The sequence below is a fragment of the Dendrobates tinctorius genome, unplaced genomic scaffold, assembly GCF_039654945.1.
Source record: "Dendrobates tinctorius isolate UK_male_01 unplaced genomic scaffold, ASM3965494v1 ptg000103l, whole genome shotgun sequence".
Taxonomy (NCBI): Eukaryota; Metazoa; Chordata; class Amphibia; order Anura; family Dendrobatidae; genus Dendrobates; species Dendrobates tinctorius.
The window spans coordinates 33456597-33471508 of NW_027361771.1; the positions used below are offsets into that span (position 1 = coordinate 33456597).

At 45.5% G+C, this 14912-nt stretch overlaps 1 protein-coding gene across 2 annotated transcripts in view; it reads left to right on the forward strand.

Moving 5' to 3' along the window:
- Positions 1-14912, forward strand: part of LOC141100194 (uncharacterized) — a 65789-nt gene that overhangs the window by 21989 nt on the left and 28888 nt on the right. Inside the window, exon 2 of one of the 2 annotated variants that reach the window (XM_073588515.1) lies at positions 12427-12580. In XM_073588515.1, coding sequence (XP_073444616.1) covers positions 12503-12580 — 78 coding nt within the window. In that variant the 5' untranslated portion in view covers positions 12427-12502. Of the gene's footprint in view, positions 1-12426; positions 12581-14912 lie in introns of those variants that run through there. The other variant, XM_073588516.1, reaches the window with a different exon arrangement.

A 14912-nucleotide genomic window follows, 5' to 3' on the forward strand; every position in this document is an offset into this window, starting at 1 on the left:
TGTTATTATACAGGAGGAGCAGACTGTGGTGTCCTGTCTGGTATTATTATACAGGAGGAGCAGTCTGTGGTGTCCTGTCTGTTATTATTATTATACAAGAGGAGCAGACTGTGGTGTCCTGTCTGGTATTATTATTATACATGAGAAGCAGACTGTGGTGTCCTGTCTGTTATTATTATTATTATACAGGAGGAGCAGACTGTGGTGTCCTGTCTGGTATTATACATGGGGAGCAGACTGTGGTGTCCTGTCTGTTATTATTATACAGGGGGAGCAGACTGTGGTGTCCTGTCTGTTATTATTATACAGGAGGAGCAGACTGTGGTGTCCTGTCTGTTATTATTATACAGGAGGAGCAGACTGTGGTGTCCTGTCTGGTATTTTTATTATACAGGAGGAGCAGACTGTGGTGTCCTGTCTGGTATTATTATTATACAGTAGGAGCAGACTGTGGTGTCCTGTCTGGTATTATTATTATTATACAGGAGGAGCAGACTGTGGTGTCCTGTCTGGTATTATTATTATACAGGAGGAGCAGACTGTGGTGTCCTGTCTGTTATTATTATACAGGAGGAGCAGACTGTGGTGTCCTGTCTGTTATTATTATACAGGAGGAGCAGACTGTGGTGTCCTGTCTGGTATTTTTATTATACAGTAGGAGCAGACTGTGGTGTCCTGTCTGGTATTATTATTATACAGTAGGAGCAGACTGTGGTGTCCTGTCTGGTATTATTATTATACAGGAGGAGCAGACTGTGGTGTCCTGTATGTTATTATACAGGAGGAGGAGACTGTGGTGTCCTGTATGTTATTATACAGGAGGAGGAGACTGTGGTGTCCTGTATGTTATTATACAGGAGGAGGAGACTGTGGTGTCCTGTCTGTTATTATTATACAGGAGGAGGAGACTGTGGTGTCCTGTCTGTTATTATTATACAGGAGGAGGAGACTGTGGTGTCCTGTCTGTTATTATTATACAGGAGGAGCAGACTGTGGTGTTCTGTCTGTTATTATTATACAGGAGAAGCAGACTGTGGTGTCCTGTCTGTTGTTATTATTATTATACAGGAGGAGCAGACTGTGGTGTCCTGTCTGGTATTATTATACAGGAGGAGCAGACTGTGGTGTTCTGTCTATTATTATTATTATTATTATACAGAAGGAGCAGACTGTGGTGTCCTGTCTGGTATTATTATTATACAGTAGGAGCAGACTGTGGTGTCCTGTCTGGTATTATTATTATACAGGAGGAGCAGACTGTGGTGTCCTGTGTTATTATACAGGAGGAGCAGACTGTGGTGTCCTGTATGTTATTATACAGGAGGAGGAGACTGTGGTGTCCTGTATGTTATTATACAGGAGGAGGAGACTGTGGTGTCCTGTCTGTTATTATTATACAGGAGGAGGAGACTGTGGTGTCCTGTCTGTTATTATTATACAGGAGGAGGAGACTGTGGTGTCCTGTCTGTTATTATTATACAGGAGGAGCAGACTGTGGTGTTCTGTCTGTTATTATTATACAGGAGGAGCAGACTGTGGTGTCCTGTCTGTTATTATTATTATACAGGAGGAGCAGACTGTGGTGTTCGGTCTGTTATTATTATTATACAGAAGGAGCAGACTGTGGTGTCCTGTCTGTTATTATACAGGAGGAGCAGACCGTGGTGTCCTGTCTGTTGTTGTTGTTATTATTATTTTTATTATTATTATTATTATTATTATACAGGAGGAGCAGACTGTGGTGTCCTTTCTGTTATTATTATTATACAGGAGGAGCAGACTGTGGTGTCCTTTCTGTTATTATACAGGAGGAGCAGACTGTGGTGTCCTGTCTGTTGTTATTATTATTATACAGGAGGAGCAGACTGTGGTGTCCTTTCTGTTATTATTATTATACAGGAGGAGCAGACTGTGGTGTCCTTTCTGTTATTATTATTATACAGGAGGAGCAGACTGTGGGTACAACACAGCCCCCGTAAAAAGTTATGCAGCCAGACCCCATTGAATGGAATGCAGCCAGGCCCATAGCGCCTGCGTGGTCTGATGCTTTTATCGGCATACTACTGGGGTCCCTGGTGTAGTGGGGCCCTAGGTAGCTGCCTAATCTGCCTTACCCTAACACCAGCCCTGTTCATACACCCTCACCCACTTCATGGCATATATATACCATATATGCAATTTTTGTGCAGTAAGATTTTGGAAAGAAAAATCAGTGCATGGCAGGAGAAAGAATTGCTAGGGCCTGCTCATCACTAAAGCTGCATGGATGCTGAAGGACCTTTCAGGATCAGTCACATACCTGGAAGAAACTTGGAAGTGTGTGTTGATTTGTTGAGGTAGCAGTATAGATATGGATGTTGCAGAAGTGTGTATGCGGATGTAACAGGATTGTGTATCTAGCAGAGCTTTGCGTGTGCGCATGTGGCAGATGTGTGGATGTAGTGTACGTAACGTATGCTGAGTGTGCATGTAGCATTCTGATTATATGTGTACTTTGCAGTGTACACTGTGTGCTGCAGATCTATACATATTTAATAGACATGCTGCAAACACTCACAATAGATCTATTACCTCCCTCTTCTACCCTACTGCATTAAAATTTGTGATATTAACCCCTCCACTTCTTTACACCAACAGATAAGTTTTAATTAGCAGGAAATGCATTTTTCCGATTTTCTGCTGTAAATCTGTGGTGTTTTGTATAGTAAGGTATTATAAAATTCGGCTCAGTAAGGCGCTGGATGGTGTTTGGACCTCGTTCAGATAGATGTCCATTTATGTATGTGAAACATGTACCCGTTAGAGACAGTGGGGTTACTCACATGTCTGTAGGGTCTTTTAGTTCATCTTTAATGTGAGTAACAGATCAAAATTATCCATACAAGTCTATGGGTCCGTGAAAATCACTGACAGCACATGGATGGTATCCGTGTACAGTCTGTGTTTGGTATGTGATTAACATTACAGCGGCTAATGAACAAAAGAGATTGGAGTGCTGACTTCATAAAATTAACATTATTTTTTTAAATATAATTATACATGACGTGACCAAAGGATTCAAAGGGACCAACCCCAAATGCACGTTTCGCGTAAGCTTTTTCAATGATTCCCCATGTTGGTCCCTGGGAATCCTTTGGTCTGTATACCAGCACCTTAAACCATGGGTCAGTGTACTTGATATGTTATTTAGGCACAGATATGTGGTGCCTCTTTTCCACACACTAGTTTAACAATAACAGCAATACCTCTTAGCACAAGTGTCACGATGTGACCGAAGCGGTGTGACATGACCACACGATTGGTCGGTCACCAAACGGCACAAAAACACAATACTGATGGAAAAGGAGAGAGGGAGACCCTGGCAATAGGGAATCAGGGAACGGTGACCTCCTGAGCTCCAACCTGAGCCTGTCCCTGATCTCGCCTAACACCCTATGCAGGGCCTTCCCCTTGCTGATGTCAGGATACCTCGTCTCTAATTGTCACCTAGATCGGCCCTGACTAGTGAACTGGCCGGCAAGGAGCACTAGCCTCACCTCTGCAGATAACACACACAAGGGGGATATCACAGACACCAAAGGGACAAGGTAACAAAAATACAACTTAGCTTTTCTCTGCTGCAAAATACCGCATATTACAGCTACAGTATGTCCGCCCGCACTCCGGTCTCCCGATGAGCTGCTGGGATCGGGGTGCGCCATGCTGTCACTATGCTCCAAGCCTTGCAGTCTCCCCAGGTCCCTTGCTGTCCGTGCATGCGCACTCTTAGGCCTCGTTCGCGCGCTTGCCGGGTGCACTAGGCTTCTGCCAGAGTCCTGACCCGGAAGTGATCTCGCCAGGCGCCCGGTGTCAGGTATATCAGACGGCTTTGGCCGTTTCTCGGTGTCTGATTATTATTTCCTGCACTTGCATGTGTTTGTGCTCTCCTAGGTCCCTGTACGCTTCAAGTGCGCGCTCTGCTCTGTCCCTGTACGCTTCCAGTGTGTACTCTGCTCTGTCCCTGTACGCTTCCAGTGCGTGCTCTGTCCCTGTACGCTTCCAGTGCGTGCTCTGCTCTGTACGCTTCCAGTGCGTGCTCTGCTCTGTACGCTTCCAGTGCGTGCTCTGCTCTGTACGCTTCCAGTGCGTGCTCTGCTCTGTACGCTTCCAGTGCGTGCTCTGCTCTGTCCCTGTACGCTTCCAGTGCGTGCTCTGCTCTGTCCCTGTACGCTTCCAGTGCGTGCTCTGCTCTGTCCCTGTACGCTTCCAGTGCGTGCTCTGCTCTGTCCCTGTACGCTTCCAGTGCGTGCTCTGCTCTGTCCCTGTACGCTTCCAGTGCGTGCTCTGCTCTGTCCCTGTACGCTTCCAGTGCGTGCTTTGCTCTGTCCCTGTACGCTACCAGTGCGCGCTTTGCTCTGTCCCTGTACGCTTCCAGTGCGCGCTTTGCTCTGTCCCTGTACGCTTCCAGTGCGCGCTTTGCTCTGTCCCTGTACGCTTCCAGTGCGTGCTCTGCCCCAGTACGCTTTCCAGTGCGTGCTCTGTCCCTGTACGCTTTCCAGTGCGTGCTCTGCTCTGTCCCTGTACTCTTTCCAGTGCGTGCTCTGCTCTGTCCCTGTACTCTTTCCAGTGCGTGCTCTGCTCTGTCCCTGTACGCTTTCCAGTGCGTGCTCTGCTCTGTCCCTGTACACTTCCAGTGCTTGCTCTGCTCTGCCCCAGTATGCTTTCCAGTGCGTGCTCTGCTCTGTCCCTGTGCGCTTCCAGTGCGTGCTTTGCTCTGTCCCTGTGCGCTTCCAGTGCGTGCTTTGCGCTGTCCCTGTACGCTTCCAGTGCGTGCTTTGCTCTGTCCCTGTACGCTTCCAGTGCATGCTCTGCTCTGCCCCAGTATGCTTTCCAGTGCGTGCTCTGCTCTGTCCCTGTGCGCTTCCAGTGCGTGCTCTGCTCTGTCCCTGTACACTTCCAGTGCTTGCTCTGCTCTGCCCCAGTATGCTTTCCAGTGCGTGCTCTGCTCTGTCCCTGTGCGCTTCCAGTGCGTGCTCTGCTCTGTCCCTGTGCGCTTCCAGTGCGTGCTTTGCTCTGTCCCTGTACGCTTCCAGTGCGTGCTTTGCTCTGTCCCTGTACGCTTCCAGTGCGTGCTCTGCTCTGTCCCTGTGCGCTTCCAGTGCGTGCTTTGCTCTGTCCCTGTACGCTTCCAGTGCGTGCTTTGCTCTGTCCCTGTACGCTTCCAGTGCATGCTCTGCTCTGCCCCAGTATGCTTTCCAGTGCGTGCTCTGCTCTGTCCCTGTGCGCTTCCAGTGCGTGCTTTGCTCTGTCCCTGTACACTTCCAGTGCTTGCTCTGCTCTGCCCCAGTATGCTTTCCAGTGCGTGCTCTGCTCTGTCCCTGTGCGCTTCCAGTGCGTGCTCTGCTCTGTCCCTGTGCGCTTCCAGTGCGTGCTTTGCTCTGTCCCTGTGCGCTTCCAGTGCGTGCTTTGCTCTGTCCCTGTACGCTTCCAGTGCGTGCTTTGCTCTGTCCCTGTACGCTTCCAGTGCATGCTCTGCCCCAGTACGCTTTCCAGTGCGTGCTCTGCTCTGTTCTTGTGCGCTTCCAGTGCGTGCTCTGCTCTGTTCCTGTACGCTTCCAGTGCTTGCTCTGCCCCAGTATGCTTTCCAGTGCGTGCTCTGCTCTGTTCTTGTACGCTTCCAGTGCGTGCTCTGCTCTGTTCCTGTATATCTTCCAGTGCGTGCTCTGCTCTGTTCCTGTATATCTTCCAGTCCATGCCCTGCTCTGTCCAGGATCTCGCAGCCTCTATGAACTCTGCCTTGTCCAGGACCCTGTGTCTCTCTGCGGCTGCTCAGCTCTGTCTCGTTCTTGGTGAGTACCCTGATTCTTCTCGTTGTCTTCGAGCCATTCCTCTGGCACTAGCTATTGCGGTATACCTTTCTCCTGGGCCTGCCCCTAACGGTCCCTGTATAGGGGTCGGTTCCACCTGACCAGCTCTCCCAGAGTCGGTCGGCACCGCGATCCAGTGGGACCACTCTAGGTTTCATAACACTGCATAGCAAAGTAAGGCACCAGACAAGCGAACTCAGCAAGGCACACCAGCCCCCAGAGAGCTTCTTCCTGCCGCTTGGTCGCTGTAGAGTGAACGAACACCGACACTCAGCTGATGCATCAGGTGACCTTTTACAGGATGTGGGAGTGGTCACCAACCACATCAGCTAACCCAGCAGCAATGCATTTACTCCAGCAGGCGGGGGAACTGACATTAACCCTATGGCCTGAAAGAAAAAAAGTTTTAGGCTGTGTGCCCACGTTGCATTTTTTTAAACCTTTTTACCCCCTTTTTTCTGCAGCGGAAATGCTTAAAAAGCGCTATCAAAACGCACACCGATGCAATCCTATGGGATTCCGCAGTTGTGCCCATGCTGCGGAATCGCATAGCGGTAAAATCCGCAGCATGGTCATTATGTCTGTGGAATCACGGCGATTCTGCCGCCATAGGATTGCATTCCCACCATGCATAAAGTGAGCGCTTCATGTGCGGATGGTACCCATGGTCTGGAGGAGAGGAGACTCTCCTCCATGCCCTGGGTACCATATACCTGTAAAAAATAGAATTAAAATAAAAAATCGGGATATACTCACCTTCTGATGGCCCCCCGGAGCTCTCCCGCCTGTCCGTCACGCTGCCAGCATCTTCCGTTCCCAAGGGATGCATTGTGCGAATCACCCCAGATGATGTCACGGTCGCGTGACCGCTACGTCATCTGAGGTGATTCACGCAATGCATCCCTGGGAACGGAGCTTGCCGACAGAAGGTGAGTATATCCCTATTTTTAATTTTTTTTTAAATTATTTTTAACATTCTATCTTTTACTATTGATGCTGCATAGGCAGCATCAGTAGTGAAAAGCGCTGTTCTTGACAAGTGTGTCAATCACTTTTCCAAGCGATGCTTGGAAAAGAACGAGCATTCTGCAAGCTAAAAACGCTTGTGTTTTGTGGGAAAACGCATACGAATTCTGCATGCGTTTTACCTGCAGCAGGGACTTGCAGAAATGCTGCGGACATTTTCGCAGCATTTCTGCAACGTGGGCACATAGCCTTAATCTGACACAGATCCAAAAATGGATCGTGACAACAAGCAGTTTGTTTACCGCATGATATGGTTCAGCCCACAATAGTGGCCAAACGTAACCATTTTCACAGTGAGAGTTATTGTTTACATGTGTTTCTGATACTATATGTTGTGGAATTGTCTCTAACCCAACCTCCCATTCCTGGGACACTTATTGAGGATCCCGCCTTTATCTACCTCTGTATTTGTTTGATATGTCACGTCATGTATAATTGTATTAATAAAATCCTGTTTATTTTATGAAGTCAGCATTCCAATCTCTTTTGTTCATTAGTCCTTACAGGAGTTTCTTCTTCACTGCATCCCCACTTGATTAACACTTTACTTTGGATTATGTTGATTAAATTGTCTTTTATTTGCTTATCAGTGTCCCTGCAAATTGTTTAATATTAACATTACAGTGGGTAGGGGAGAATTTGTCATTTATTTTTTCATACTTGAAAATCATTGATGACAAACTGATGAAAATCGGTCCCAATAAAGTCGGGCCATTTTTTTGCGTTCTATGAAAAGTCATTGACGTTTGGAGGGAACTTGGACTACAGAGAAACGTGTTCTGGAAAACGGTAATTTGTTGTAATCATACTTCCCTACTATCTGGCATTGTTTGGGAGATCTGAATCCCTAGAAAAGTTCTCTGATGACCCCAGCACAGCTGTCATTGGGTGGTGTGGCGGCACGTGGGTGGCATTACTGCCGTTCAAGCTTTGTTACTGTGCTAACAAGTCCTCTGCCTCCTCAGGTCCCACAGAGGGAGTATTTTGAAGGTTATGTGTGTATATTTGGCTACACTGATAATGTCCCCATGCTATCTCCCGTTTCACCAACTCACAGCTACAACCAGCATAAGCTTTCTGCACAATGCTGAGTGGAGGCACCATGGCCTGTACACCAGAAAGTGATGAGTGTGTATGGTATAAATGACAGAAAAAACTGACGGCACATCCTAGTCTGAATAGGTGCATACCAAAAAACAGCTTACATATCAAAATAAGGAAATGGTTGCACTCAATTGCATTAAGGCATGTCAAATATGAAATATATGAAATGTGAATAGCGTAATGGCTTTTGGAATTTAGAAAAAACATATGAGATGCTTAGCACAAAACTTGGCCAAAAGATGTGAGCCCATTCACCAACGTCAAGGTGATCTCATTGAACGGGTCCCTATTCTAACTGCCTGGTGTGAACTACTGGCTAATAACAAGATAAAGCCTATATTTATAGGAAGATAGGAACCAAAAAGTAATTGGATGTAATTAAAATCACAGCTTGGTGAAGGGCGGAGACTAGGATGTGCCACCGTTTTTTTCTGTCATTTGTATGCTAGCTTTCTGACTGAGCACTCCGCCCTTCATCATGCTGTGATTTTAATTACATCCAATTACTTTTTGGTTCCTATCTTCCTATAAATATAGGCTTTATCTTGTTATTAGCCAGTAGTTCACACCAGGCAGTTAAGGCCCCGTCTCACTAAGCGATCTCGGTAGCGAGATCGCTGCTGAGTCACAACTTTTGTGACGTAACAGCGATCTCACCAGCGAGATCGCTGTGTGTGACAGCGATCAGCGAGCGGCCCCCCTGCCGGTATCGCTGATCGCTGGAAGAAACCTCTGGACATTTCTTTGGTCGCTGGTCTCCCGCTGGCCAGCACGCATCGCTGTGTGTGACAGGCGAGAGACCAGCGATCAGGTGTAAAAAAATAATAAAAAAAATAAAAAATATAGTTATTCTCACCTTCCGACGTCCCGTTCAGCCATCCTGCCTCTCTCCACGCTCCGGTCCCAGTGATCCTTTGCACGAATGACCGCGAGACTTTGTTATCCCTCAAGACCGTGACATCTCGCGGTCATTCTCGCAAAGGATCACTGGGACCGGAGCGTGGAGAGAGGCGGGATGGCTGAACGGGACGTCGGAAGGTGAGAATAACTATATTTTTTATTTTGATTCTATTTTTTACAGGGATGGCCAGCAATGCCGGGCGCTCGGCATCGCTGTGCTGATCGCTGGTGAAGCTGTCTGTGTGACAGCTCACCAGCGATCACATAGCGACTTACTAGCGATTCTGACACCTTGATATCGGTGTCGGGATCGCTGGTAAGTCACTTAGTGTGACGGGGCCTTTAGAATAGGGACCCGTTCAATGAGATCACCTTGACGTTGGTGAATGGGCTCACATCTTTTGGCCAAATTTTGTGCTAAGTATCTCATATGTTTTTTCCAAATTCCAAAAGCCATTATGCTATTCACATTTCATATATTTCATATTTGATATGCCTTAATGCAAATGAGTGCAACCATTTTCTTATTTTGATATGTGTATGGTATATACAGCAGCAGCTACAGTGCTCCCCCTCTAGCCATGTTTCCTATATTAGACTATAATGGTGTTACGCAAGTATGTACTGAGCGGTGTTGTAGCACTGGCCATCTGGTGTGGAGTTTAAAGGGAATCTGTCAGCAGGTTATTGCTACCTCATCTGAGAGCAGACAAAGATAAGCTAAATCCAACAATGTATCACTTAGATTACTTGGTGCAGCCATTCTGAGTTTTTAAATTTAGCAATGAAGCAGAGCTGAGGAAGCTGATCCCACCCACACCACAGTTGACCTTGCCTACACCAGACTCTGAATATACGGTTAGGTCCATATATATTTGGACAGAGACAATATTTTTCTAATTTTGGTTCTAGACGTTACCACAATGAATTTTAAACAAAACAATTCAGATGCAGTTGAAGTTCAGACTTTCAGCTTTCATTTGAGGGTATCCACATTAAAATTGGATGAAAGGTTTAGGAGTTTCAGCTCGTTACCATGTGCCACCCTGTTTTTAAAGGGACCAAAAGTAATTGGACAATTGACTCCAAGGCTATTTCATGGACAGGTGTGGGCAATCCCTTCGTTATGTCATTCTCAAGCAGATAAAAGGCCTGGAGTTGATTTGAGGTGTGGTGCTTGCATTTGGAAGGTTTTGCTGTGAAGAAAAATGTTGTCTCTGTCCAAATATATATGGACCTAACTGTACAATGTCTATAGACAGTAAGGTGCTTATCTCAAAGGGGGCGTGTCGGACCAGGACTCATGTGACCAGCTAGTCACAGGAATAAGCTAAAACAATCATTGTAAGCAATCTAAGCCATGGAGCTTGATAAGAGAGGCATCGCTGAAATCTGTGTTTTAATCCCTACCTCATGCTGTCTTCACATTACATAGCAAAAACCTGCTGACCGATTCCCTTTAATAAGTAAATGAGTTTGTTTTTTTCTATTGCTAGGGACGCAAACTATTAATAGGGTATTATGTGTCACTATAGGACACTACTATGGTGGGGCCTAAATGGGGAGCGTTTTTACGTGAGGGCACAAAGGAAGACCTTATTGAGACGAGAGCATGGAAGGGGGGCATTATGTGATTATGTTGCGGATTGGATAACGTTTAAAAAAAAATTGAGGATTGAAAGATGTCTGGCAAATTGCGCAGAGACAAGTCATGCTTGAAAGAACTTTTTACTGTGGTCTGAGTCGAATAGAGAAATTAAGGGAAAGCAAGTGACTCCACTCAAAGAAAATGTCGTCTGGGAATGATGACCGATCTACAGAATGGATCATCAATAGGTGATCGTTGGGGATCTGACACCAGATGTTCCCATCGATCAACTGTTATTTGCACTACATACTGCAATACAGCTTATATTAAAAGTACTTATGCACCAGACCTGGACCCCTACATGTCTTTTACTGCTGACTTCTTCTGTAGACAGGTAACCCAAGTGCTGTGCAAATTAATTGGGACAAAGCATTTTTTTTAAGTAAAATCGTAAGTTGGTTACCAGTCAGTGATTCAAACCCGTTTTAACTGCTTTGAACAGGTGTGAGTGCCTGTGGTGTGAGTGCCTGTGTGAGTGCCTGTTCAAAGCAGTTAAAACGGGTATGAATCACTGACTGGTAACCAACTTACGATTTTACTTAAAAAAAATGCTTTGTCCCAATTAGTTTGCACAGCACTGTGTGCTCAGACAACTCCTTATTGTAGCTTGACTGCTCTCTACATAGCTAGCCAAGTGATTGTCCTCACAAAGATAATTCATTTTCTTTTTAATTTTTTAAAGCCTACCAAAGTGAAAGATGGTTAATACAAGGTAAAGCCGAATCTTGCCCAATGGTTATTTTCCTATGGTGCATCTGACTCAAAATCAACCTCAGGGTGCTGACAGTCCTTTTACCTATAAGTGGTTTTTTTCAGCATCATAAATGGTTAATATTGCAAATTGCTTGTAAAAAACAAGCCACTTTTTCTCTCTATAGAGCAGGTAAGCGTTGCTCTGCAGGTGGCCAGAATGCTGGATGTGGCCATGTTCAATGCCGCTGAGCTCCTAGGATGCTGCAGTGTGAAAGCTGCTTCTGTGGGCAGCATTGGAGCGCACACAATTCGGGCCAAGGGCATGACACTGCTTCTGGTCTGAACTGTCAGTCAAGCAGTAGACCATAGCCATCCGGCAAGCAGTAAGTTGGTAGGTAGGAGCTTGGTGTTTTCCTAAAGATGAACATCAGTCCATCCCTTTCAGCAATATAGTGATGTATCAGCACATACTCTTATTCATCCACTGAGGTGTTCAAAGCCACAATAATTAAAGTTCATCTCAATAATTATAAAAAAACGTTACCCAGATAGGGGGCAAACTCCGAGATCTTTTGCCCAGAGCCTGACTGAACCATAGCTTTGTCCTTTTCTTGTTGTGATAAAATATTTATTTACTTAAACAGCGCAAATTAATTCCCCAGCGCTTTAGAGACATTATTGGCACTGTTCCCAATGGGGCTCACAATCTAAATTCCTAACAGTATGTCTTTGGAGTGTGGGAGGAAACCGGAGAACCCGGTGGAAACCCACGCAAACATGAGGAGAACATAGAAACGCCATATAGAAGTTGTCCATGGTGGGATTTGAACCCAGGATCGCAACGCTGTAAGGCCACAGTACTAACCATTGAGCCACCGTGCTCCATATATCGTGGTTTGCAGACTGCATGATTTCGAGGCATGCCATACGGACTATGTCTACTAGCTATGTAAGACTAGGCAATTATGTATAGGCCCCACGGAGCTCATTTTTCTTCTATGAATGAGTGAGGTACAAGCATTTTTGGAATCTACCTGATGTCTTTTTTCAAAAAGACAGTAATATTAGAGGAGGACAGGACAATACTCTGGTGGCCTGTCTGGTTATTACAATGCACAGAAGCAGAGGGAAATGTTTCTGGTGTGGAAATAGGCATTTTTATTTATAGTCTGCCAATCTAAGAGCCGTTTTCTGCCATTTTTTTTCTAGGTTAATTGGTGCAATCATGTGACATGTAATCTGTCTATAAGGGTGAATCGTGCAGTGATTCCGATGCTACCTGGAGATGGAGAAGGCAAGGAAACCCATTACAGAGGGAATAATAACCCTTGCCCTGGAGATTATCTACCTGCTGACTGGAGAGGTGAGGGATTCTGGGAGTCGTATAACAGTCGGTTCACAAATCATTCCCATTGTCTAAAAGTGTACAGTACAGACCAAAAGTTTGGACACACCTCATTCAAAGAGTTTTCTTTATTTTCATGACTATGAAAATTGTAGATTCACTCTGAAGGCATCAAAACTATGAATTAACACATGTGGAATTATATAATTAATAAAAAAGTGTGAAACAACTGAAAATATGTCTTATATTCTAGGTTCTTCAAAGTAGCCACCTATTGCTTTGATTACTGCTTTGCACACTCTTGGCATTCTCTTGATGAGCTTCAAGAGGTAGTCACTGGAAATGGTCTTCCAACAGTCTTGAAGGAGTTCCCAGAGATGCTTAGCACTTGTTGGCCCTTTTGCCTTCACTCTGCGGTCCAGCTCACCCCAAACCACCTCGATTGGGTTCAGGTCTGGTGACTGTGGAGGCCAGGTCATCTGGCGTAGCACCCCATCGCTCTCCTTCTTGGTCAAATAGCCCTTACACAGCCTGGAGGGGTGTTTGGGGTCATTGTCCTGTTGAAAAATAAATGATGGTCCAACTAAACACAAACCGGATGGAATAACATGCCGCTGCAAGATGCTGTGGTAGCCATGCTGGTTCAGTATGCCTTCAATTTTGAATAAATCCCCAACAGTGTCACCAGCAAAGCACCCACACACCATCACACCTCCTCCTCCATTCTTCACGGTGGGAACCAGGCATGTAGAGTCCATCCGTTCACCTTTTCTGCGTCGCACAAAGACACGGTGGTTGGAACCAAAGATCTCAAATTTGGACTCATCAGACCAAAGCACAGATTTCCACTGGTCTAATGTCCATTCCATGTGTTCTTTAGCCCAAACAAGTATCTTCTGCTTGTTGCCTGTCCTTAGCAGTGGTTTCCTAGCAGCTATTTTACCATGAAGGCCTGCTGCACAAAGTCTCCTCTTAACAGTTGTAGAGATGTGTCTGCTGCTAGACCTCTGTGTGGCATTGACCTGGTCTCCATTCTGAGCTGCTGTTAACCTGCGATTTCTGAGGCTGGTGACTAGGATGAACTTATCCTCCGCAGCAGAGGTGACTCTTGGTCTTCCTCTCCTGGGGCGGTCCTCATGTGAGCCAGTTTCTTTGTAGCGCTTGATGGTTTTTGCCACTGCACTTGGGGACACTTTCAAAGTTTTCCCAATTTTTCGGACTGACTGACCTTCAATTCTTAAAGTAATGATGGCCACTCGTATTTCTTTACTCAGCTGCTTTTTTTTGCCATAATACAAATTCTAACAGTCTATTCAGTAGGACTATCAGCTGTGTATCCACCAGACTTCTGCACAACACAACTGATGGTCCCAACCCCATTTATAAGGCAAGAAATCCCACTTACTAAACCTGAGAGGGCACACCTGTGAAGTGAAAACCATTTCCGGTGACTACCTCTTGAAGCTCATCAAGAGAATGCCAAGAGTGTGCAAAGCAGTAATCAAAGCAAAAGGTGGATACTTTGAGGAACCAAGAATATAAGACATATTTTCAGTTGTTTTTTGATGCCTTCAGAGTGAATCTACAATTTTCATAGTCATGAAAATAAAGAAAACTCTTTGAATGAGAAGGTGTGTCCAAACTTTTGGTCTGTACTGTATATACTGCTTGATATCCGCTTGTCTTGCAGTGATGCCCATTGTATGTGCAGTGAGTGGTTGCAGACTATGTGAAGCGCTGCACGTTCAGCAGCACAGCAGGCCTCTCACCTCTGCATCAAACGTAAAGTAGATGTCTCTTTGCTGTCCTACTATCACTTAGTACCATACCGCTGCTCATATACAGGGTGGTCCAAAATTAGGTGGACAGTATGTGTAATAGGGTTATGAAGGGGGAGATTTATCAAACATGGTGTAAAGTGAAAATGACTCAGTTGCCCTTAGCAACAAATCAGATTCCACTTTTCATTCTTTACAGACTCATTGGAAAATGAAAGGTAGAAGCTGATTGGTTGCTAAAGGCAACCGAGTCAGTTTCACAGATCCAGCTTTCACAGATAAATCTCCCCCCAAATCTGTTTTCTTTTCAGATAATTCAGATAACCCATAATGGCAAATAATTTAAATAGAGATCAAAGAAAATGGATTTTAAGAGTATTGGAAATCTGAAACAGTTAGAGAAAATTGGGTTGAAACATTTGGAACTCAAGCCCCAAAGAGACAAACCATTTTCCGCATTCGTGACAATTTCGATGCCACTGGCTCAATCCTTAATGCTCCAAAAACTGGTCGACCCAAAACAGCCTGTACAGAAAATAATAAACAGCTTGTCCACCAGAAGTCCACCAGAA